The 27,493-nt window shown below is 42.7% G+C and overlaps 1 protein-coding gene and 1 long non-coding RNA gene across 2 annotated transcripts in view; one reads left to right on the forward strand and one right to left on the reverse strand.

Moving 5' to 3' along the window:
- Nucleotides 1-580, reverse strand: part of LOC126483710 (E3 ubiquitin-protein ligase MIB1-like) — a 469,781-nt gene extending 469,201 nt beyond the window's left edge. Inside the window, exon 1 of the mRNA XM_050106803.1 lies at nt 504-580. Coding sequence (XP_049962760.1) covers nt 504-565 — 62 coding nt within the window. The 5' untranslated portion in view covers nt 566-580. The remainder of the gene's footprint in view (nt 1-503) is intronic.
- On the forward strand, nt 157-26,840 carry LOC126483711 (uncharacterized). The gene is made up of 3 exons (XR_007587766.1): nt 157-315; nt 5,501-5,650; nt 26,560-26,840. It is a non-coding gene; the product is annotated as an uncharacterized LOC126483711 (long non-coding RNA).
- Nucleotides 26,841-27,493: the final 653 nt, after the last annotated feature.

Genomic DNA, 27,493 nt, shown 5'->3' on the forward strand with positions numbered 1-27,493 from the left:
GGCGCGCGCGGCGGCCGTCAGTCAGGGCCCAACCTTGACACTGAGCGGAGCCGCGCTCGCCGCCCGCCATATTTAGCAGCCGGCTAAAGTTAGCCCGCGCGCCGCGCCGCTCCGGCCGGCGCGGAAGGGGATACAGGCCGCGGACGCCGCCGGCGCGCCGCCTACCTGCTGAGGCGGCCGCGGGAAGGCGCCTGCTTCCAGTCCCGATTCGCGCTTTCGCACAGGAACTCGGCTCGGTGCCGAATAGCACCCCGCGACGCTTCCGGTCGACGTCGACGTTACCGCCGGGTCGTCGTCGTCGTCGCTGCCGCCACTGTGAGTACCGACCGACGGAGTTCGCACTGCGATTCGTCGACTCCGCATGTAAACACACTCGCGAGCCTGACAACTTGAAATACGGACGCGGTGATCTGTAGTTAGTACCGCTGCTACCAGCATTGCTTCCCACTGAATGTCATTCTGCCTCCGATGCTAACAGCTGTTTCTCTTCTCTCCAACATTACCTTAAAACTTGTGGATAGTTCGTAGTAATTAAAATGTTAGAAATTACACCGCACGAAGACATATGTAGCTAGTCTGTTTTACGTCCCCAGCGGTGAGAAACTCGGGCGATGGTCATCTAATTTTCTCACAAGGCCTAAACCTGACTGAAAACACTGTACGTAAGTACTTTTGAATATCAGTTTTTGTTTGTTTTTGGGGCCTATTTATCACAAAAATGTGTATGTGTGTGTGTGTGTGTGTGTGTGTGTGTGTGTGTGTGTGTGAGAGAGAGAGAGAGAGAGAGAGAGAGAGAGAGAGAGAGAGAGAGAGAGAGAGAGAGAAAGGGGAGGGAGGGGGGGAGGGAGGGAGAGAAAGAGAGAGATGGGGGGAGGAGATCATGCGCGCGCCCGCGGCGCTGTGATGACAAAGGGAGGGCAGGGAGGTTTGAAAAAGGGTGGGGAAGGGGAGGAAGGTGTAGGGAGGGGAAAGGAGAAAATAGGGGAGAGAGGGAGAGAGACGGAGAGAGACAGAGAGAGAGAGAGAGACAGAGAGAGAGAGAGACAGAGAGAGAGAGAGAGAGAGAGAGAGGGGGGGGAGGGAGAGGGGGGGAGGAGGGAGAGAGGGGGAGGGAGGGGAGAGGAGTACATGAGAAAAGGGACTTTGAGCTTCTCTGGTGAAGAATTCTTTGGTAAATACTGGAATACAGGTTCCAGTGTTTAGATCTACGATGATAAGACGTCCACTGTCACCTCACGAAACGACTTCAAATCATATCCTCTATCCTGCAATATTCATCTGTAATATTCCAGTTAGAAAGAGGCTCCGAGTTCTTAAATAATATCAACGTCACGCAACAGCTACAATAAGTGTGTCTTTGCACACATCTACTCCAAAAATAAACTGAGTTTGGGAATGTTTTACATTTTTTAGTTCTTTCATAAAGTTCATCATTTACAATAACACAAATAAATAAAATATCACATAACCTGTAGCGATGGAGTTTCCCGACAAGTAATGAAGGCTCTGCTTAAAAAACTACAAAAGTATGTATCTTTTGGATAGGTGCTTCATGTTACATCGTAAACTTACGGCGTACATCTTCTCCACATACAATTTCCACCTTGCAGCAACATACAGTTGAAACTTGAAACGCGATATTCTACGAATTATTTATAATACAAGTTTTGCAGTCCTATGAAAGCATAAATACGTAACATCCCTACGAGGTCTGTTTCAGCTGAGATGTAACACTTGTCCTTAGCACATGCACAACGTAATCATTATTCTAACATGTATATTTGAGACAAAACGGTCATTTGGCATAGATAAATAAGATTTTTGAGGAAAACGGCCTCCTCTGTCAGTGTGCTAAACAAGAAAAGATTACTAAGTGGCATTTTGATGAACTGTAAACGTGGAGCGGACTTAAATTAACGTTATACAGCTTGTGTAAATATATGTTGTTCACTCGTCTGAAGAATTCGAATCAAGGGCCTGTTCGGTCACCACCCGACAACCACATGTTACCAGTTTCAACAGTGTTCACTTCGTGTATTTCCCGGCAGCACTAAAACATGTTTCTGGAAGACTCACATCGGAAGCGTCCTGAGTTGAAAGATTGTATGAGAGCTGGGTACCGTTACATTTTCTGCAGTTACGTTACACCGCTGCTCACGTAAGTGTCGCTGACCATACGGAGGAACACAAAGATAGCTGAGACGGCGCGCTATGTCGGCATAACAGCCCGAGAACAAAAAAAGTGGGTGCAAACGTTGCGGGGCAGCCTTGTGAGGCTGCGCTATATCTGTAGGGGTATTTTTACGCGGCCGCCGGCATCCCTGCAGCCGACCACGCCTCTGGTATAAATGGAAGGGAATCAGATAGCGCGGACCTGTCGCGCTGCCGCGGCCCTCTGCAGCCGGATACAGTGGAGCGGAATGCGAGAGGCGGCTCGGATCAGCACACACGTCGGGGATGCCGGCCGTCGCCGGTCGCCCACTGCCTCCTCTGCGTTCGCTTCTGACTAAGCCGTAGCACTAGCGCCCGCACACAGCCCGTCAGCACCATTAGACTGTCATTTTCCGCTTAGGACCGTATAAATACACACAGCTGAACTTCAACCTGCGTGTGAACAGCTCCAGTTTAGGCCTTACGTAGATTGAGTCGGTGACCACGGCTGGTGCCTCCATCACCATACGGTGGGAAACAACCGTTACTTGTATCTGTGCTATGACATGGCATCGAATATCTATGTCTGACGATGGCGTAACGCCGAGATTGCAACTGTAGAAGAAATACTCGTATAACTACATACGGAAAATTACTTCATTGAAACAGTTCATTCACACTCCGGACGCACATTGCAAGACATTAATCAGTTTGACGTTATTACGCGTCATTTTTATAACTGTACAAGACTACTTAAAACTGGCGCACGAATATTGATCAACTTAATCGTCGTGAGTAATCATCTGCTATCACGGTAAACGTGCAGCACGAGGTTGTTAAACACACTACTATGTTTACGATGCAGAAAATAAGCGATACGACGTACTTTACTAAAATCTAAATATTCTCTAATGTAATAGGCGTGTGAGTGCGCGTCACTGACGTAATATTTAATAATATTTATTTCACACAATGAAGTAAACGCAGCAAGTAACCGCCGTTAACAATGCTATTTATTAGGAACAAATACCACTGTTGCCAGTTTCGAATCGACAGGTTCATCATCAAACGGCTATCCACATTTAAAATTAAATACAGCTTATGTTGCAGATGTGCGGTTCACTGATTTCAGTTTTCCCTGGAATTCCATGGGGCACTACTGCCACACACAAAAAAAAAAGTGACGAAAACGACCATCTTATTGTAACTTGGCCTAAAACTGAATTGCAACAAATTCCTTAATTTAATTATTTGTTAGGTCCAATTTCAAAAAAATAGTCTTTTTTTGTTACATCTTTTTTCGCTGTGTGGTACTACTATCACTAGGAAGTTCAGGCACATATCAAATCGGCATACAGCATAAGCATTTTAAATGTGAACTTGTCGCTTCGAGACCGGTAACGTCATATTTTTTTCCTAAATAAATACTGTTTTTACTTTATTGTAAGAGCTAACCTGTATTTTCACACGCCATTGTCTAACTACTCGTATGTCAATTTTCGCGGAAACTGCATAATATGTAATATTTCTACATAAAGCTGGAACACTACACAACTACGTAAAATGTTTATTACTGACAGATAATTCGTTGTTCAATTGCACAACGATGTTGGTAACATTTTTTAGTGGGCTGTACGTCTGCAACTTTTAAGGCCGCGTACCGTCTGATTTGTTCCTCCGCTACTCTACCGCTGACAAGGAACTATTTCGTGCGCCGTTATTATTTGCACCCGTTTCACACAAACTTGCCACTGTTTTACGAGTTTTCCCTAGACTTCAGTTCTTGTTCATTCTTTATAGCTCGTACTTTGTGCTATCATCCTTGATTTCAGATTCTTCTTGTTTCTTCTTTTCCACTACGGAATATCACCAGAGGAGCGAAGTAATTACTTTTGCAGCTACTACTACAGCTACTAGCTACAGCTAGATGTCTAATCAGACTTACAGGTAAAAATAATTGACTACGCTTATATAAGAATTTCAGTTTTTTCAAATGTTCAAATGTGTATGAATTGCTAAGGGAGCAAACTGCTGAGGTCATCAGTCTCTAGACTTACACACTACTAGCTTATGCTAAGAGCAACACACACACACGCATGCCCGAGGGAGGACTCGAACCTCCAGCAGGAGAGTCCGTGCAATCCGTGACATGGCGCCTCTAACCGCTCAGCCACTCCGCGCCAACTTCAGTTTTTTGAGGACTGGGTTACACCAACATGTCTCATAAGTTATCTGCCAAAGAAGAAGAGACGAGATAACTATTCGGAGAGGAGAGTACTCAAAAGAACGGCAGCTGTCAAAGATATTTTACATTAATCAGTTAACTTTTGCTTGTGACAGTTCTCCCGAGAATTTGATAATTCATGTTAATTGCCATACATGCATTAAAAATATTTGTCTTATCGTAAATAAGTTGCAAGCGCGAAACTGACAACATGGTAATATCTAGCAAACACAATTTTGAAAGATAAAGTGGGCGATCACACACACACACACACACACACACACACACACACAGTCTGCAGATGTGAACAACCTGCTTACGTTTCTCGTTACACGTTGCACAGATTGCTGTTTAATCCTTTGTTAAAAAAATTACCAACACGGAATAAATTAAAGGCTTCAGAGACAGACGATCTACAATAGGTGTGACCAGATACGTTTTTCAACTGGAGCTCCTGTTGTATCACAAGTTTCAACACAAAACGTAAGTTTTCGATATGGAATGTAAAGGATTTAACGCTGACATTACAGGTAACTAGAGCGCGTCACATCCTAGAGCGCCCGATTTTCCGGCATAGTTCCCGCTGACACTGACTGTCGAACAGAGACAGCGCCGGCCTCATAAAGGTTCTCTAGTTGCCGGTCACTGAGCTGTCACTAAGTTGGCCCCATTATCGGCGTATGTGTTTTCCAGAGCGGTGATCCAGGCATTCCTTCTCGAAATACCGTCGTCTCTGTCGGCTGTTACGCTACATTGTAATTACAAAAGCTTTTTTCGTGATAGTACCCTAGCAAGTTCTCAATCGATTTAAAGCAGATGCTGCTTCAGACAAAATTACGCGCTGAATTTACAAACCGTTTACTGCCAATACCGCTATTTTTTTTTGTTAATTTTTGTAGCGGAGACGGTGAAAATTTTGTCTCACTGCACTATTGTTCTGTATCGTGTAGTTTTCATCATACGTAGCTTGTTTTTCGTCACGCGGGCGCCATATTTCTTTAGATGTTGTATGTGACTTTGGTCTGGAAATAAATATGCATCTAAAAGAGGAGTTTGGTGTGGTGCGTTGTGAAATCTTGCGGCGTATATGCTAACATGCTGCGAACCCCCGCTTGCGTGTCACAGGGTGCAGTTGATGGTCGGCTGCTGAATAAAGATGCAGTTTGAAAGAGGAGAAGATGCTGGCCAGCCCCAAAGGGTCTTCACGTGGCAGGGAGCCAGCGGCGCTTCAAAACTACCCTCCTGTCTACTGACCTGGGTGAACTGATCCGATTGGTAAGGAAGCAGAAAAAAACGTTTTCTTGGCAAGAGTAAAAATATCTCGGAATATAATCTCTTTTAGTTTCAACGTATCCGGGACAGCGACATGCTATCTTTTCTGTCTTTAATTTTCTCAGAAAAGAAATGTGTTTCTATTTTTGCGTAATACTGGATTATAGCAGAAATAATTTTTACTTTCAAGAGGAGAGTATCTGCACTCGGAGCCACAGGATGAGCTGATGAACTACCTGGCACATGGGCTCAGATCTGAGGAATAAGGTCAAACTAGCAATAACGGCTTGTACAGATTCTAACAGTTCCCACGAACATCCGTTTACTCAGTTCCTACAGGTTCTGCAGTTCACTTTTGTAAACAACAACGTTTTTTCACGATTCGGTACTCTCGATACCACGCATTTCTACGAAACTTGCGGCGCCTAATCACAAGAGAGAGCTACCGAAGACCAAGTGCGTGTTGCGGTGACTACCGACTATAATGCTTTAAAAATGTTACTCTCTTTTCGTAGAAAGCTATCAGACCTACTACAGCCCTCCTAGTCGGAATGGAGACGGTGTTATGACAGTGTTCTTAGAAATTGATACCCAACGATTCACGTACAGGCTTCTCTTACGATCACTTCAGCACAGCAGACGTCAAGCCGAGAAGGTGAGACTATTCGACAATAAGTGGATTTCCGTTTCCGGCGCGCCCGGCGCTCACCACTTGCCGCCGGCAGCTGGGCCGCTGGCCGCGTCCCGGCAAGGCCAGTGAAACTGAAGCCGGCCGCCGGCCCGCTATAAATATGCGCGCCTCACAACAATATGAAGGGCCGGCGCGCTATTCTCGGCGCTGCCCGCAGCCCGCAGCCGCCCCACTCGCCGGCCGCCACGGCGGGGAAAATGGGCCGGCCCAGCCGGAACATTGCTTTCACCACTACGCTTCACCTCACCTCACACCTTGAATCTGCGCGTCAGTATCACCCAAAATCTTAAGCCTCCTGCTTACAAACCCTTCACCGATTTCCTCCTTTAAATACGCACTTATGTATGTATGTATTTATGTACGAGGCAATCCTAATGTTTAAAAAATGAATCATTTATAGCAAAAACCGCTACTGCTGCAAGTATGCGATAGCAACCCAAATAATGTTCCAGAGTACATGGGTCCGCAAACGACCCGTTTGCGAGCAGCAGCTGCTCACTACCGTATCTCGTGTTGTCTCACAAGGGGATGTGGAAATGATGTGTAATAACTTAAGTTCGTGTTTTCATTTGCTGAAACTCGTGTTTGTGTCAAGTTGGTCCCCGATAAATGTATAAAACTTATTCTGATATCATGGTACGAAAATATCAGTGCAGAACAACAAAACTGTATTAGAATTAAATTTTGAACGGAAGTATGTGTGAGCACACGCTACACGATGCGAAATTCACGTTAGCTGGTACATGAAAGAATTAACCCCAAGGAAACAATCCGTTTCCAATTAATTTTACAAGCCGGCCGTCGTGGCCGAGCGGTTCTAGGCGCTTCATTCCGGAACCGCGGTGCCGCTACGCTCGCAGGTTCGAATCCTGTCTCGGTCATGGATGTGTGTGATGTCCTTAGGTTAGTTAGGTTTAAGTAGTTCTAAGTCTAGGGGACTGATGGCGTCGATGTTAAGTCGCATAGTGTTTAGAGACATTTGAACCATTTTTTGAAATTTACATATGCTATTTGAGTGCAAAACAAAATTTTCGCGCTGAATACTGTTAATCTTTATTTTAGTCTTGCAAACAATCACTGTACCAGAACAGTTACTGTAATTACAGAGCAAATGAACATAAGCATTAATGTACCTGACTTTGAGATAAAACTGCTTGAAAACTTACAAGACAGCACTTTACTGAGCTCTTCTACTGGTATTAAGCCGCTGAACTGATATGATATTATTGTCACAAGTTACTTTCTGACAACCACCGTACCTTACAGTGGACACGGATTTTGATATTAAAGTTGGTGCCCTGCCTGTGCGCACAGAACACTCGTCTGTTGTGCAACCTGTTACTATTAGGAATACTGATCTGACTGTCCAAAACGAAATTTGATTTGCCGTACTTGCGATGTGCAAAGCCAGACGGTATCTTACCAATTTTCACAAAATGCTTCGGCAGCACACAATTCGCGATGTGCAATGCGAGAACACATGCACCCACATAAAGATGAAGCATGAAAAATGCGGAAATAAACTTAAACGACTGATAAATGAGAAAAACGACTCGGAGCTAAACTATGCTTCATTAAACCATTACAACTATACATATTTTCATGAAGTCCACATATCTAAACAAGTCAGCAAAATATTTCCTACTAACTCTCTTGTGTACAATTACCTTCCATAACTCTTATTCCAACTGTAAGACAAAACAATAAGTTGCATTATAAAATTTCTCCTACAAACTTCAGCCATACGCAGTGTTATAACAATAAGGAACTACACAGTCACAAATACGAAAAAAACTGGAAAACCTTAACACTTGCGTTTGCAATTCTTCCATTAATATTTGCTCAACATCTTCAATATTCTTCCAGCTTCCATCCTTTTCAAACCGAGTACATAGCCACAATGTCTAATACACACTAACTGCTATTCTCTTCAAAAGAAGTAACGTCTCTGATCAAGATCTGTGGTCTCAAGAACAGACTCAAACAAAGAACATGTTTACATCGATGCTACAGAGGTTGAGTATATCTACCGAATTCACAACTTTCTTTACATTTATGGTCCAAACTTCTCGAAAATCGTAATGGCAAATAGGATACTCTCCTTTCAAATCGTACAATCCGACATGCCGAAGCCTGCCCTGAAATTTTTCGCGCATGGAGAACACACCGAAAGAAATTCACTATTAAAATTTTAGCTGCTAGGGCGCACTAAAAGTATTTTTTTAAACGTTGATATTATTTTCGCCGCACGAAGAACCACTTTTAGCAGCAATTTGTACAACTCTTACTGCCTAGCGTGAGAGTCGGCGAATAAGCGGACGCAGCCGTGACAGGAGAACGTAGCGTCGCGTAGTGAAAGTCCAAAAAGTCCCCACACGCTCGCTTTAAGCACTTAAACCATCCCAAAATATCCCAAATCATAATTTTTTTGATTTTGAATAATCTGCAGTTCATATCGGCGCTAAATTGCTGCAGAGATGTAATTTTTTCACAAGTGACTAGCAGAGGAAAGAAAATCAAGGCAGTGTATGAAGTTACGTTGCAGAAAACTTCACTTTGTTAACTTTACAACAACTCCTGTAGCTCATTTCTTCTGATAATTTTTGAATAATGTGTATTCTGCTAACAATCAAACAGTTCCTTTTTTTATTGCTGTACTTGTCACAAAAAAGAGAAGTGTCTATTGGACGACGAAAACAAAAATTTTCCTTACTCCAGGCACATCTGATAAAAATTAATGTATTCAGGCACTTCACAGTAATTACTGGTTTTATTTAAACAGCAGTGGATTGGAGTAAGAAATGGTCGTGGCAGTTGTTCAGCATTTTGTGCTGTGTAACACGCGTACTTGATCAACTTTGGAGAATGTGCTGACGCAAACTGAAAATGCAGAAATGACTGAAATTAAAGAGTACTGTTCCGTTGATAAACCTGAAATGACATAGAGCTGTCGAAAATTACATTGTCCGACCATTTCTGAAAAAATGCTTTACACTGTCGACTTTTTTTCGAATTATATTAACTGTCTTTTCGCCGTCCTGCTAATGACAGAGGCGTTGTTATAGTCAGGCCAAATGTCCAAAAAAAGCAATGAATTATTATCTACAAATCATAAGACGACGTTTCGGATGTAACACTGAAAATTATTCTCTCCCATTTTTCCAAATTTTGCTACGTCGATTACAAGACTTCTCCAAGTAAATAGTCCTTTTTTTTAAATAGTTAGTCCTAATTTCCCTTCAGGTTCCCGCAGACAGGTATAAAGCTGCAGAAACGGTAATCCGCTAATACTTGACATTGGTAATTTTTTATACTAATGTTTCATAGCATTTATCGACTGCACAAGCGACTCTATCAGTTTTTCACTCGGAATGATACAGGGCGTTTTGCACGAAACCTGACGGACTTGCTTTATACGCAGCTTTTATGGGATACCAAGAAGCTTCGTCTTCACGTCAGCTAGGAATTCATCTATAGTGTCACCTATTACTGGCATCTCCTCTTCACGTTTACTTGAGGCAAACTTCGTAATTTTGTGATTTCCTTTTCCGTGGGACTAATTAGAAAATTTGAAATTTCTGTTACTGAGACAATACTTCACGCTGAAGCCAATGGCGACCAATAGCCACACTATCGCAATTATCTCACAAACGAATCGACTGCCAACCGATCTTTGTTTGAACGTTTTTGCGTCTATTAACGCACACTTTCCAAGTGTAAATATTCACAGTTAATTATGATAGACTTTTGGCACGTTAAATAGAGTACAAGTAGCCCACAGTGGTTACGTTCCTCGACCAGCTCAAGAGAACAAGCAGTAGAGTACACCAATGACAAATTTGAAAAAGAATCATGCTCCACGAGAAAGAACAAAAACTTTCTAAGTGTTGTCAATCAACTGTAATTCTGACAGAGGCAGCAAAGGGCTTGGGCGGTAGCTGAACGGAACGGAAATGCCTTAAGAATAAGCTTCAAGATGGAACATCAATATAGCTAACACACGGGTAATGGAATTAAGTCAGGTAATACTGTGGGGATAAGATTACAAAATGAGACACTAAAGGTGCTATACAAGTTTTGATATTTGGTCAGCAAAGTAACTATAAAAAATAATGGAGACCTACTGACGACATAACATATACACTGACGACAATACGTAAATCTCTTGTGAACAATAAAAATGTGTTAATAATAATATATAATATAAAATAATTAATAACATAATATAACAAATAATATAATAGAATAGTATATTATATATGATGATAAAAATATGTTAAGTGTTAGGAAGTCTCTTCTCGAAGTATTTGTCTAGGCTGCAGCCTTGTATGAGGGTGAAACGGGGACGTTAAACAGAAAGGACATGAAGGGAACAGAAACTTCGAAATGTGGTGCTACAGAAAAATGTTGAAAATCGGCCAGGTTGATAGGGTAACTACTGAGGAAGTAATGCATAGGATCGGGGAGAAAAGAGCGCCGTGGTACACCTCCACCAAGAGAAGGGATAGATTGACAGGACGCATTCATGCGCGTCAACGACTAGTTAACTTGAGATAGAATTGTGGTGGTAGAAATTACACCGGGAGACGAAGGCTCAGGCGGACAGACTCAGGACACTACCGTGCAGAACTGCACCAAACCAGTCTCTAGACTGGAGGCTACGACGCCAACAACAACAACGAACACAAGGAAAATCTCCCCACGTACATCATACACGTATTATAAAGCGGCTACCTTACTCCATTTCTCAGCGTTGTCTCCTGCGCTTTTAAGGCACTCGTCTCAGCGGGGGACAAGTACCCGTTCACTGTAATCCTAGGAGTCTGACATTAGCGACATTCGCCGTGATTCGGCGACGTACTGGACCTCCACGTCATTCGCAAAGCGCTGAGGCGAAAATTATGTTATGATGTAGCGGAGTGAGAGGTAATCGCTGGAAGCCTCATCCAGGCTGAACAGAGGACGTTCTAACAACTCCCGTTCGAAAACTTAACAGGCGTTCTCAAGTTTTTGTGAAAGTGTGTGAACAACAATTGCTATACAGCAAACCTACGGTAAATACTATCGTGCTAAGTCATTGTTGTTTAAATTAGTGACTGTGCATCGTCGAACTGATCGTTCTGGTTCGTTCTATAAAATGACCTAACAGTACATCTTTCTTGTCTCGAAGTGCAACGGTCATAATGTCTTTGAAGGATATGTCTAGTGGTATTTCATGGTTTCCGTGATGGAGTGGTGTGACGATACTCTCGATTGCTCTTTAGTCTTCACATTTTTACACAGAACCCATATCTCGTCGTATAAAACTGTTCACGAAACAGGAGGAAAACTGTACGACGATTCAGTAATATTTTATCTTCATTACTTTTTACTAATCTGACCTTTCTCGCAAGAAATGTATCACTGTGCAACACTCACCAGTATTTAGCTGACATCAGTTGTGGTGCGCAGTTCTTATTCATCAGACTACGTTTCTGTCCCTCCTTTTTTCGACAACCTAAGGAGTGCCGATATGGTAATCCTTCCACTGAATGGAGACGTTAAGCTAGGCGGTCTTGTTACAGGCATACAAGCTGGGATTAGACAGGTTGGTGGTTAACACTTCTAAGGAGTCATTTGTCATTCAGATGACAGGATGCACTCTTGACACACTTTGTTGAGAAATCTTCACATTTTGCCTTCAAAAGAAAAACGATGATTTGGACCCATGCAGTACCTTTCGATTTCCCATCATGTATCTCCTAAATATCTCTTTTCTTTATTCTATCATCAAAATGAAAGAATGAATCGCAGCGAAACAGATTACTTCATTATTCAGAGAGTCTAACGGTAGCCTATTTTCTTAAGGAAACAAATATTATAATCTCAAGCAGTGTTATATATTCTAGTTCTGGACGTACCGTGTTTGTTGACATTCGAAAAGCTTTAGACTCCACCACGTCATCGATTATTGATTGACGAAAGTAAAATTGCATCGGATCAAATAAAAATTTACGACTGGATTTCTTGGTAGGGACGATGTACCATGTTATCTTTGCTGGAGAGTTAGCGACAGATGTTGAAGTAACTTCACGTGTGTCTCAGGGGAGTGTGTTGGGGCCCTTGTTATTTACGTTGCATATTATTGACTTGGCAGACAATATCAATAGCAAAATCAAACTTTTCACTGATGATGTAAATATTTGCAACGGAGACAGGCTGAAAAAAAAAACTGCAGTCATATTCAGCGAGATCTGGATAAGATTTCGAATTGGTGCAAAGATTGGTAAGGTGCTTTGATTGTATAGAAATGCAAAATTCCGCACTTCACAAAACGAAAAAAACGTCGCTTCCTCCAATACCAACGATTCACAATTAGAATCTGTCAACTCATACAAATACTTGGGTGGAACAATTTGTAGGGATCTGATAAAGAATAATCTTATAGCTAAGTCGTTGGTAAGACAGGTGCTAAACTTCGGTTCATCGGAAAATGCAGCCACTCTACAAAGGACACTGCTTACGAATCAATTGTGCGTCTCCTCTTAGAATATTGCCCAAGTATGTGAGATCCATACCAATTATGACTAACAGGGTATATTGAATGTATGCAAAGAAAGACGGCACGAATGGTCACGGATTTGTTTTACTCATGGGGCAGCATTACAGTAATGTTAAAAAGACCTAATTTGGCAGACTCTTCAAGATAGAAGTCATGAATAATCCCGCAGAAGCCTACTTACAAAATTTCAAGTACCGGTTGCAAGTGAAGAATTTAAAGATATTTTTCAGGCCCCAACTAATCGCTCCCGGAGGGTCTATGAAGACAATATTACACTAATTACAGCATGCATGGATATCTAAGATGTGGTGTCGTCCGAAAAACGAGGTCCATTTCAAAGTCGGTAGTTCAAAACAGAAAGAGAAGTAAGGGCAGTCGCAGCAACGAATGAGAGACGTGGCCGTAGACACGCCCTCAACACGTTCCATACGTCGCCGCTGCTGGAAGATTACTTACGTCAGAGCGCAGCGCAGCTCAGCTCAGCCCATCCTGCAGTCATCGCTTTCGACGACAGCATCATTTCACTTCAGATCCAGAAGCACGAGTAATATTACAAGTCAGAAATGTGTCGAAGTTTATAGGCAACTGTATGCTGAGATGAGACTTACCATAAGTTAGTGCAAAGCGACAGTAACAAAAACACAGAGGTTCCGCTGGACATGGATTGTTTCCAAGTTAAGTATTCTGTCCTGTTCAAGTTTGAACAAAGTGAACTAATATTCTCTGTGTGTCATACTATTGCTCGACCTCCTCCAGAAGTAGATCTACGCTTGCTACGACCCACTACAGTGCCGACGCGAATGTCTCCACTGTTTTTTTTCCTCCGTGGGGTACCACATTAAGCAGTCATTCCTCTCGCGCAAAATGCGCGATTGGAACGCGAAGAAACCCTAAAATGTGGTACCAAGTTAAGTACGCGCAAAATGCGCGATTGGAACGCGAAGAAACCCTAAAATGTGGTACCAAGTTAAGTACCCTCTGCGAGGTACTTCACGTTGGTTTGCAAATTATTTCATCACCTCGCTCGTTTTCTTGCATCTTCTACATAAACTTCCTCTTAAGGGCACGCCCATTCTTCAGGATAACTGCGAGGACTTCTTCAATTAAGGACAAAACGCATATCGGATGTCTTGTATGTCAGACCAGTGTTAGGAGTTCTACAGATATTGCCACATCTCACAGTTCATCCGGCACTATGTTCCACATACTCAAGTACAAAGTACACCGTGTACAGGCTGCCAACTGAGGTCCTACGCATCAGCTGTTACATCACCGACGAAACAAACTCGTCTCCAATAATTGCGGAACTAAATAACGACAATTTAAGCTGTATTTCCGATTTGGATGAAGCTTTATAGGTTTTTCAGTTAATGCAGTCCAACAGTCTTATCTTGCAATCGTAGTCGACCGCCACTGCAAGTCGGTATCGCCTGTCACGGGAGACGACCATGGTTTTATTCACTATACAGCAATAGAAAGGTGCCCTAGATAATCGCAGGTAGTCGCATTTGCACATCGGAATATTAGAGTGAAGCACACGTTCTAAAACCCCAACATACTCTCTAGAAAGTGTTAAAGATTATAATCGGTATTGGCTGAGAATGTGAGGTAAACCAAATACAGAAAGAAAATGTATATTCATAAATCGCAACATCAGAACAGCTTGTCCGTTTTGACCATCACTGATAGCGTAAGAACCAGAACCACAAAACCAAGGAGAAATCTGCATTCCTTATATTTACGTCATTTTTAAATAATTAGTACGCTGATACGTTAATAAAACACATAATGCCGGGGAAAGTACAAAGAATATCGCAGTGGAGAGATGAAAATTATAAATTACGATCGCCCTCTGCAAGGTCCTTAATAGAATCGAAAGCCAACCTCATGCGTTAAAATGTATCAACCATTGAACAGACGTATATTTGCAACTGTAGATTCCATGCCATAAATTTTAGACTTCGAGGTCGTTAGGGTTGCCGATTCCCTTCAAATATTTATGGGTCTGCAGTACCAGCACATAAACCGTAATAGGCGATGATCAAAACGTATGTTGGGTTTAATTGCGACGCGAAGTTATCGTCCCTCCGCTACGTGGCCTAAATTAGCGCTGAAATCGGAAGAGATATTAGCAGAGGTACTCGGCATTTATGAGAGGGCGTCACAAAAAGAACGTCGCAGTCGCTGGCCAAACCACAAACGGACGAAATACTTCTGACTAATTGCCAAAGCTATAAGGAAAACTGTATTTGCAGCTGCGACATTTATAGTCAACTTTTATTTTTAAAAATTATTTATAGCTTTTGGTCGTGTGTCACGACATGTGTGATGCCGTCTCCCTCACAGCAAAATCTGAAGAAAAGCGTTGGTGTTAACTGCGTTTTTAAGAGACAGATAAATAGTTACCTAAATCAGAATATAGCTGCTAATGAAAATGCTCACACTTCACCGTTCTGTTCATACCCTGTAACTGCAAGACGTAATCATCAAAAAATTTTCCGAATCTTATTATTATACGCACATCAATCACTGTTTATGCACATCCTCAACTTTTATCAACCATTACGGCAAAACAGCGCGGTATGGGGGACGCTAATCTGAAAAATACTGGGTGGTTATACTAACTGAACTTTCGCTAGCAGAGCCAATGTAAATGGAAAACTATTTACTGGATGCGTGCCCAACTATACAGGAATGATGTACAGACTGCGTGCTGCAGGACTTGCGTTGTTAGTAGTGCCAGTGCCATGAACTGCCGTCAGGCGCCCGTATTGGTAGGGTTGAAACGCAAGCACCAGTGTTCATTACAGTTGCAGACAGTCATTATGGGTCTGGACAAGATGAGGAGGGCTTTACTCCTAAAGCTTTATTATAAGCACAACAACTATAGCGCTGCTGCTAGTCGCGAATATCGAAGCATTAAAGGAATACAGGGGATTCTGTTTCCGCAACGCGGTTGGAGAACATGGTTCGGATCATCGAATTAACTGGCGATTTGCGAATTACTCCTGGGACAGGCCGAAGGCCAATTGCACCACAAATTGTTAGGAAGTTACTGGTGCCTTGGCAGCGAATGCTCGACGCAATGTGCTTAAAGCACTGCACGAGCTGTGTCACAACAGCTAAATATTCCGTGGTCGACACTTTGAAAAATGCTGCGAACAACCGGCAAATGGTATCTCTAGTGCGGTTTCAAGCCGTCATGGATCCAAATGGTTATCACAATGAGCAGCTTTGCAACATGGAACGTAAACATGGTAGGCAATTAACAAATGTTACCCTCTCATGCAAAAATTAAAATGTGTTTCTTTCAATGGTTTATTCGTTATTTTTCTTCCGCATTTCCTTACAAATGTTTCCACAAAGTTTCATTGTCCTACGACCGTTCGTTTGTCATGGGGGCCCCCTCAAGTAGCGAAAGTTTAATAAATATCCACCTTGTACTGCGATGGTGCTATTATCGAAGGTACAGCGCGCGGCTTTGCTTTTTATTTTAATTAGGTTACCGATTTGTCTGAAGCAGTTAAAGCGAATGCCGGCATGTTTCCTTTGAAAAGGATACGGCTGACTGCCTTTCACATTTCTATCCTATCTCAGTTTGTGGTCTGTCTCTAATGTTTTCATCATCTACAGGACATGAAGCGCTTATCTTTCTTCCTTCTCGAAAGCAGGTATTGATACATCTGCTAAAAACGTGCTGACGTACGAACAGTGACGAAAACGGCATATCAAGAACGCGCCTCTTTACTTTATATTTAAATTCTGTGTGCTCATTCGTACTAACAGGTAAATTCTGTTTCAAAGAGTAGAAAATCAGTTACCAAGCTGTTTAATATTTCAATACAGGAAGCTCTCTAAATCTTGGTACTGTCAGGGTTAGCGCAAAAGGTCATTGCAGAAAGACGCAATTCCACGGGGTACCTCGACAAGAGAGAACTCTATGAATGCACTGTGATCGACACAGTAGAATAGCTGTGAAATTTACACAGTTTCCATTTATCTGCACCCTGAAAAATCTCTTCTGCTCTAATAATAATGCGAATAGGCTTAACCCAGACGCAAACTACTTACCTGACATATCGTATTGTCTCTAAATGATCTGTTTAATGCTATATATCCCCATGAGTTGAAATTAAAAACGTCGACGCCAATAAGTATAAAATCACATGACAAGCATATCGATGATGATGATAATAATAATAATAATGATGATGAGAGGATCGGAAGAAGACCGGATCATTGTAATCTGGATCCAGAACGTGATGGACGACGATGAACAATGGCAGAGGTTACACTGACAGTGCAACTGCTGGACACTGGACACTACTGTTCTTATCGTTATCGATTATGAAACGCAGACTGCTGAAGATATACTGAGATACTCTTTTTAGCTCTCAGGAAAGCCAGCAGTGCGAATACTTCTCAAAGATGCAGCAAGTTGTGCACTGTAGTAAATGGTGCCAATAAATTTAGTTGTCTGCCTTGCTGGTCGTATTCCAGTTTTCTTGTCGTCTGAGCTGGCACAGAGGTTAAAATACTGAACTCGCATTTGGAAAAGCTGAGGTTTATAGTCCCTTTCAGCATTCACCGTTTTGACTTGTCCAGTTTTTTTTTTTTTTTCAAAATTCGTTTGTGATTTTTCTGTAATAGCTGTATGTTACATGATTTTATTAAATTGAACCGAAGTTGGACGAAGCACTGCAGCAGCGCTGTGGCGGGTCCCAAAGTCCCAGAGTCGAAGACGGCCTAAATGTGACGTTACTGCTTCCAGCGAGCTGGGGCAGTTTGCGTGCGCGGCAACATCCATCCAATTCTGTTAGGCATTAGGCGCAAAGAAACCTTTTCTTTAGACAACAGATTTGTTGTAAATCGTAGACGGTCACTTACAGCAGTTTCAAAGAAAAGGCTCTAAAGCTCCTGATCATAATTTGATACCCTTTATTTCATTTGAGTAGTTCAGTTAAAATTGTGAAAGAAATTAATTAATCGAAAACAGTGTGTGTCACGCGTGGGTTAGTGACTTCAAGTACGGAATTTTGTACTGCGGTACGCATTGCGATGAAACGTAATTTGTTTTCTGAAACGTTCAATATATGAACAAGCACTGAAAATTAAATTCGTCGCGATTACAAACGTATTTATAGCATGCTGGCTTTCAATGAAGAATTACATCAGTTACTATTCACGTCCTACGAGAACAACATTTATTGTATTACCATAAAACTTTACCCACAACGTGGACACACAGAGGGATTATTAGCTAGGGATGCGACGGATGTGAACTAGCAACTAACGCATGGGATTTGTGCAGAATGTGCGTTTAACCCGGGAAGATTGCAGTAATGGCTTTCGCTCGGGTTAACCCAACGCCGTATTAGTGAAGTCAGCGGATAAGTAACGGCAGGTTATCGAGAAATTTCGCACGAGGTTTCTATAAGTCGGCTTGATTAGGGTTCCTGGGCATAGTTTCTCCTCCATCCTTTTCCGACACACCACTTGTTCCGTCTCCGATGAAGGCTCGTCATATACGACTGTTCTTGCTACACGTCCCGACGAGTGCCCTGCACGCCGTAACACTAATTCTCCGGCCAGACAGCGACGGTGCGGCAGGTAACTACGTGCACCCGTTTCAGCGGAGGGCCCGGGCCAGTCAGTAATTCTGAAATACGCGAGCGCGGGGACAGGGACGGCGGCGTCCGCGGCGCTCCTTTTAATTAAAGCGCCCCCTGACAGCCCGGCGAGCATAACTCACCGCCGCCGGCCGCATTAAGACGTGCCGCAGAAATTTCATTCGCCGCGGCCGCCCTGTTGCAGAAAAATGTACGCCCCTACTAACAGCTACACCGTCGCACTACAGCGTCTCCTGCAGGGGGGGCGGCTCTGGAGACGTCCGAGGCACTGGTAGGACGGGCACTGGACTCGTGGCCGGGGACACGGTGGTTCAGATCCTGGCCAGCCACACGCATTTCTATGAACCGCTTAAGGTAGATGACAGGAAGGTGCCTTTGAAGCTTACTTCGCCATGCTGTCCTATTCCGAGCTTTTGTTCGGTCACCCATGACCTATTCGCCGACCAGGCGTTAAACCTCAAGCCGACAAAATGTTAAACCCTAATCCTGCATGATCGAAGGAAGAACAGCATAACCCACTTTTCTAAAAAATGCAGAGAGAGCCTTCCGGGATACAGGGTGTACAAAAAGGTACGGCCAAACTTTAAGGAAACATTCCTCACACACAAATAAAGAAAAGATGTTATGTGGACATGTGTCCGGAAACGCTTAAATTCCATGTTAGAGCTCATTTTAGTTTCGTCCACCTACGCTCAATGGAGCACGTTATCGTGATTTCATACGGGATACTCTACCTGTGCTGCTAGAACATGTACCTTTACAAGTACAACACAACATGTGCTTCATGCACGATGGAGCTCCTGCACATTTCAGTCGAAGTGTTCCTACGCTTCTCAACAACAGATTCGGTGACCGATGGATTGGTAGAGGCGGACCAATTCTATGGCCGCCACGCTCTCCTGACCTTAACCCCCTTGACTTTCATTTATGGGGGCATTTGAAAGCTCTTGTCTACGCAACCCCGGTACCAAATGTAGAGACTCTTCGTGCTCGTATTGTGGACGGCTGTGATACGCCATTCTCCAGGGCTGCCTCAGCGCATCAGGGATTCCATGCGACGGAGGGTGGATGCATGTATCCTCGCTAACGGAGGACATTTTGAGCATTTCCTGTAACAAAGTGTTTGAAGTCACGCCGGTACGTTCTGTTGCTGTGTGTTTCCATTCCATGATCAATTTGATTTGAAGAGAAGTAATAAAATGAGCTCTAACATGGAAAGTAAGTGTTTCCGGACACGTGCCCACATAACATATTTTCTTTCTTTCTTTGTGAGTGAGGAACGTTTCCTGAAAGTTTGGCCGTACCTTTTTTAACACCCTGTATACTGGGTGTCCCGAGCAGAATGGTCAGTATTCAGGGATATCACAGGAACGATCATTCGAAGCAAACAAGGCTAGTAAATGTGGGCTCTAAAACGCGTCCCTTAAGAGCTACGATTTCTTCATCTTCGATACCGTGACTGCTACTGCAAGCTTTTTGCTTTCCATATTTTGGTTGGAGACAGTATGGATCAAAACAAGAAAAAATTGTTTGGTAAAAGCGGATTCTAAAATGCGTACCTTAAGAGCAGAGAGCATTTGTTCAGTAGAAGAGATGTGTTTCACAGTACCGAAGGTGAACAAGTGCTCATAGGTCTTAATCTACATACATACAGGGTCATTCTGCTGCCCATACCGATGGGTTTTATGCAAGCTTCAACGCCTTCAAAAACCACGCGCGATACTTTCATATTCTCTCGTTCGCTACATGCAAGCTATTAGAACGAACAGGACCTTTTTGTATGAAATGTCATGTAGTTAAATTTCGTACTGGGTTACGTTTCCGCTGGAGGCCACGATTTTCGAGTTATTCAAGAAAAACGCGTTTGAAGGTCACTTTTATACGTTTTTCTTGAATAATTTGAAAACTTCAGCGAAAACATGTCTCAGTACAGAATTTAGCTACATTAAATTTCCTATAAAATGGTCCTGTTCATTTACATTTTTCCCGTAGGTCTAACAATTTGCGCATGGCAAGCGAATACGAAAATCTTGCACGCGGTTCTGAAGGCATTGCAGGTTGCATAAATCCCACAGGTAGTGGCAGCTGTATCACACAGCATATATAACGAAATCACTAAACATTTTAATACTTACGCTCGACGTTTACGAAAAAATCTAGTGCCATTCTATATTTCGTAAAATCTTAGCTAATATTGCACGTAATCCATTACCTGATTCATAACATACAATTTCAGTATCAAGATAATGTCCGAATAAGCGACTGACTCGATTCCTAAATTTGCAATGAGGGCAAGTCTTGCCGAATATTACGTAAACGCTTATTTAGCTGATAACTTCAAGAGAACTTTCTTTCGATAATTTACTCTAGATATAAAAAATGGGAACAATGCTACTTTCACTATAAAGTGTACAAAATACAATGCATAAATCACATTTACATGCGAAGTAAGATCTACGGTGTCTATCTTTGGTACTTTGTCGCAGGAATCTGGTAAGGACTGCTGCAGATGTGCTTCTACATAACATTTTACTAAGTCTCTGTACCGAAAACGTCAAATTTTTCCCACGGCTCCGTGCTGTGGAAGGTATGCATTTTACGTAAAAATTCTCACACATAAAATATATCCGCTATTTTTGCCATTAATGATCAAACACCTCAAGCTGAAAGACAACATGAGAAATTCAGGAAAAGTTTTAAAAGACCTTGCTATGAACATAACGACGAGCCAACAGTCAGTAAAATTAGTCTTAAACAATCGAGCGTTTACCTGCAACATGCCCAACATGTAAACCTGATGCTTGTTCTCTTAGACACAAAGTCTCGAAATCAGTCAACGATCGTCTTTAAGTACCATGGAAAAGTGGAGTCAAGTTGCAGCACACACCATTATCTGTGTCTTAAGAGGAATGAAACATGCCTAAAACTATTTTACACACTATATTACTTGGCTCTGTCCTACTTCCATACATCTGCATCATGTGCATAACACACAAACAATTTCTATACGGAAGGAAAAGTTGGGGTTTTTGTGTATGCCACGTCAGCGTTACGGTATCGGCGACGACAAACCAGAACACATAAAATAGCTAGCCTACACGAAACGACAACTATATCGTCGGGGTGCTTATACAAACTGGGATAAATGATCTAGAAAAATTAATTAATGAAGTAGTAAAAAGTCTTCATCCACCTATATTAATGTTCCACTATTTATGGATGTTTACCTGGCCCGCAGCTCGTGGAAATATCACAATAAAAACAACGATCAAAACAATATCAATAAAAATACTGTATGTCATACATATTAATATTGGTGAAGGAGAGAGAAAGGTACTGGGCACGGATTACCAGGAGGTGCCAGTCTGAGATTCATCTGGAACGAGGCCAGTCTGAGATTCATCTGATCTAACCAAGAAAAACCATATCAAGACGGTTGCAGTCCGCAGCTCGTGGTCTAGTGGCTAACGTTGCTGCCTGTGGATCACGGGGTCTCGGGTTCGATTCCCGGCCGGGTTGGGGATCTTCTCTACCCGGGGACTAGGTGTTTGTATTGTCCTCATCATTTCATCATCATCATCATTTGTGGCAGTGGCTAGAGTGGACTGTGAAAAAATTGGACTATGTAACAACTGGGACTTTGTACGTGCGCTGATGACAACGCAGTTTAGCGCCCCACAAACCAATCATCATCACATCAAGATGGTTGCATAAGGTAAGTAGCATGACTCTTCTTTACACGGACAGCTTTCACATTTCTAAATACCTTGTAATGCCATAAAATTAACAACATAATCAAGTAGATGAATATTATTGTTTACTGTTCCAACCACGGCAGTGAATTTTACTACGTTCCCGTTAGACGATTAAGCGGACCTAATCTATTCCTAAAAGAAAAGCCTTCAATTCGGATTTGAAAGCTCGCAGTTAGTCACTTTTCGACTCGTGTAAAAGTTTATTGGAAAGTCAAGATACACAGTTTTTTTGTACGGCTGTTAATGATAAGCTTACAAGATTGACACCAGTGTCAGAGAAGTCAGCTCGTTAAGCAGATGCTTACAGGAGCTTCCAGAATTAACAGAAGGTGTACAAGGTATGGCCTAATGGCTCGACGTTGGGCATATGATCTACCTAGTGGACAACTTACGATACTCCATGAGCCTGACCGCAGATGTTGCTTTGGTATATAGCAAGAAATGCAAGAAAAATGCCGCGAAATACAGGGAAGTGTTGCTGGGAATTCAACTTGGTGAAGAGACTGTCCATTTGTAATGAATAACAAATGTAACTCATTGTTTATAGGAAGGTAGAATAACTCGTCATTATTTGATTACACTATTGGAGTTCAGTCACCAGATATACTCGAATTAAAAAAACATATCCAGTAATAGGTATACGTGACCGAAGTGATTTAAAGTGGAATGCCCACATAGAAACGCGGATGTCACTGGAAGATGTCGCTATTCCCCAATGAAAGCCTCTGAAGTACCGCTCATCAGTCTGGGCTCCTTTACAGGTACACGTGGAGAAGAAGCAGTAAAGACGCGCTCCATCTTTTGCGGGTTCGTTTTGTAAGCGCGAAGGCTTCACGGAAATGCTAATCCAACTTCAGTGCCACGTGCTACAAGCGAGGCGTTCCTCACGAAGAGATCTGCATCCGAAACACCCAGAATGCACGTTCCGAGAGAGTCAAACAACGAGTTACTTACTCCCTTAGACAGCTCGCAGAATGACCGTGACGGTAATATCAGACTTACAAGGTGTCTTGCTGACAGTCGTTGCTCCCGCGCGCCTTTCGCGAACAGAACAGGAAAGGCGGAAATGCTTCTAACCGTACGTATTGTTGCTTGCAGAGAATACACGTAAAGTGAAAATAGCTTTAAAAACACTTGCGTACACTTTTTTGAGATGTTTACTAACAATTTCAAAACACTATAAGCTTCGTTTGAAATTATGTTTAAAATACGCCCATAAGCAATTGAAAATAAGTGCCAAAGCAGCATTTAGGTACATAATCGGCCAAGTCCAAGAGTTACTTAAAAGACAATCATGGCCACGCCCATTTTAATGTAGATTATCTAATACAGTGTTCTATTTAATTTCCAGACGTGTTGCAACAAGTGACAAGCGTAAAAATATAATTATTGTTAACAATACAGCTTGAGTCAAGAGGAACGGTACATGCTTTGAGGCGTGATAGTATTAGTCATTGTGAGCAAAAAATACTTCCTATGGACATATGCACTGCTCCGAATGGTTTCCCAGGTAGAAGACATGTAATGCACATTGTTTTTTGTTCAGAATCAGTGATACTATCACAGCTCAAAGCATGTAACTTTCCTCCTGACTCGCCCTGCATGCTCTTACGTTCGATTCTAAAGCAAGCATATCAGTTTTATGCCTCTTCTGTAATAAGAACAAAATAAAACGAAATATTTAAAATAATCGAAGAGGCTTCTGCATCTTTAAAACTAGACTCGAACACTCTTTCAGCATAAAATTAGTACCTCAAATCATATGCAGTCTGACAACAGACTATAACCAAGGTTGCAGTATAATTGCATAGGCTTCCGCGCCCAGAATCAGTTGGCATAAAAATTTTCTGGATATGGTACCGCGTGTACTGTAGAAATGTTATAGCTGGTAAAACCAGACGCAGAAGGCCATTGTAACCGTGGCCGTAACGTTGGTTTCATTAATAATTTTTTAACAGTATGACGCGGTACCACGGTAACAATGTTCAATGCATCATGATGAAGTACTGATGTGCATAATATTCTAACCAGCTTCTGCAGGTCTTCGCTATGTGCGTTTGAGGAGAGCTTATTACGTACCCGAAGAACTAGAACTCTGTCTACTGAAGCCCGAAACGCACACGGCTTCTCGGAACTCTTTCGGTGCCAGCAGTTACTCAGATTCGAAGACATTACAAAGTAATCTGAGCGCAGATAATCGTTCGGTCACAGCATAATTATTTAAGGATAGACGATGTCGCTGATCAGATCTAAGCACGGTCAGCGCGGTTTTACGAGAGGCGGCCTCCAGTCACATACAGACTCGCCGCCGTACGCGCAGTGTCGGTGACTGCTGACGCGGCTCGCCACTTGGCGCGCGGCGAGCGCAGACAGCACGCGCCTCGCTGCCCTGGCACCTGATTGGAAGCGACGCACTGCGCGCGACTGGCAAATGCGAGAGAGGTGTGCCAGGCGCCGCGTCAAACTTCGCTCATATCCCCCGAGAAAAGGAGGCACCCTCGCCGCTTCGAGAATTGCCGAAGTTATCGGAAAGCGTCGCAGCTGCGGGGGTCTGGTGAGGGGCTTCTTAATTAAAATAGTGCCGCGCGGAACTGTTAGATTACTATGGTTTTAGCGACCGGGCGCTCCCCAGCGACGCACACTTAGTGGTCCGCATTCTCTTACACATTCAGCCGTCGCTCCCTTAGTATGCATCCCTTCCCCGGAAGGAAAACAGCAAACCCTGAATAGAATTCGTAAGTGCTAAGCGTGAGACACAAGCGGAAGGAACAGCGACAACACGTTGCGCACGGAATGTGGATCATCAGTACGGTGTAAAGCTAGGTGTATACGATTATGACGACAAGAAAATTCTGCACGTAAATAGTAGTATATGAATTGGGAACCAATGTCTTGGCTACGATAAGAGCAGGTGCGTTGGTGGTACAGGCCTGATACTATGAAGATCCACCGGTGGACGCGTCTGGTGGATTTTGAAGTATAGCTTACAGAGAAAGAAAGAAAGAGAGAGAGAGAGAGAGAGAGAGAGAGAGAGAAGGGCGTCGTTAGAGCCGGAACTAAATCACTGGGTAACAGTGGCGGGGCAGTAGCGAGGAAGAAGCTACTGTGACCGTTTTATTTCATGTGACCATGTAGCCACAACTGATCAAGAAACGACTTACTATGCAACTGGCAAATACCGATAAAAGTGGTCTATTACAGTGGGATGTGCAGAATAGCGCACGCCTTTCCATACCGAGATTAATGACCTATTTTCCAAGTGCAAAACGTTTTTATATCTCTTGCTGACTGAGTATATGGCCAGTTCCTTTTGAATTCGTCGATGTTATTAACCATAAATCCCATGAAGCGTCACACGTATTTGGATGGCACAGTTATAATTCAAAGACGCTTGAACAATGAATAGCCTGCATGGTGTTCGCAAACTGACACAGCAAATCGCTCTCACAGTACCTTATTGGGCAAAGAATATTATTTATGAATCCGGAGGGATGACCCAACAACGTAACAGAGTGAAAATTAACAAACTAAAAAGAAAAACAGTTTTTATCCACATAGTGAAGATAGCAACACTCCACTTCTAAACAAGGTCTTGAACGTGACACTTTGAATAAAGTCTTGATGTTTTTTAGGCTTATCAATTAAAAATATTCCGCTTCACTCACTTCTTAACGTTCGGTGACAATAATATAGTAGTATTTCGCTTTTGCAACAGTTCTGCATCGAAAACATTTTACACTGAGAGATAGTAGCTGATGCTATTCGTTACCGTGTTTGCTAACTCATTTACACTAAATTGCACGTCTGTCAAACGAACTTTTGTAATGTTTACTGGGAAATATGAGATGCTTTCAAAAAGCAATGAGCCGGAGGCTGTAAAACGAAAATCGCCGAAGGCGTCGTAATGCCATTGCCGACGGAAGGTGGTTTGGTCCCTATAAGAACGCTGAGACCCAGAGTCGCCACTAGAGGGGCATGGTGAACATATACGTGACCAAAGAGCAAGGATAAATATCGTTGGCCGATGACACACCTTCAGGAACAACACAGGGCATTACCGTTACCAATGTCCAGCAGGTGGACGCCCTCATTACTGAAGACCGGCGAGTTACGGTCGGTAGCAGCCATTGCCCCAGAGGTCGGATTGAGGGTCGGAATTGCAGCGGATGTGCAATGCTCTCTGTACACTTGTGCCATTCTTCGTTGAATTTCCATTCCCTGCACTCCTTCCGTTGTCAGGAAACGGACTACACTCCTTTCCCCTTCTTTTGAAGCTTCCATTTCTCTGTTTTCAGCACGACGATCGACGCGTGCACGTAACCGCTCTGTCTTCACGTCGCCGTGCGGCGAGTCTGGGGCCTTACCGCCCTACCAAACCACGTTAACGGCATTAACTTCGTTAAGGTTGGCAGAAAATTTCCGCAAAAATAACGTTTAAATAAAGCACTTTGCAGTATCGCCTGTAGTGAAATTCAATAAATGGGTTGCGACTGCCCTTCTTAATCTGACAAGGATGCGGTTTCCTCCAATACGACGTCCTAAAGCCATTAGTCATCGAAACTGGTTGCTTATAAGCATAACATTTCTGCTTGAAATTATGTAATGTCAAAAAAGTAAAATTAAAGTTAAATATGTTTGTGTAAATGTATTTTCCTGGACTTGATTATCTTGTCTGCATTGTAAGTAGTTGTTTTTCTCTAAATTATCTCTTTATCACGTTGGATTACGACTTTGCCATGTTTCCTCTCAGTGTTAATACTTGTGCATCATGATCGGACCGAACAACTAATTTTTCTCAAGTGTCACTTTCATGTAAAGAATAATCTGTATAGATATTATTTATAACTGAACTACTGTTTACCGGACCTACAGCTGAAAAGTACACTTAGATTCAGTACCCTTCTTTAACCTTTAGAGCCAATTAGAAAGGCAGTACTGAAATCACTTGTTAAGCAACGAGCTTAGCGCAGTCAGCAGTTTGAAGAGCAAAATCCTTTAGTACGAACTGAGCTGAAGAAAATCAGAATTAAAAGTTTTCTTCGAAACTCAAAATACCTCTAGACAGCCTTCGAATATTCATTATGTACTGTGCTTCGATTTGTCAATGCTTTTGAATGAGACATTACGTTTGACATAAATGGTCACTTCTACCATCTGTAAAGAGCTGTTAGTATACAAAAGCACGTAAGCACATAAGATAAGGGTCCTTCTATAAGGATCGTTAGTATC

This window comes from Schistocerca serialis, chromosome 6 (genome assembly GCF_023864345.2).
Source record: "Schistocerca serialis cubense isolate TAMUIC-IGC-003099 chromosome 6, iqSchSeri2.2, whole genome shotgun sequence".
In the NCBI taxonomy this organism is placed as follows: Eukaryota; Metazoa; Arthropoda; class Insecta; order Orthoptera; family Acrididae; genus Schistocerca; species Schistocerca serialis.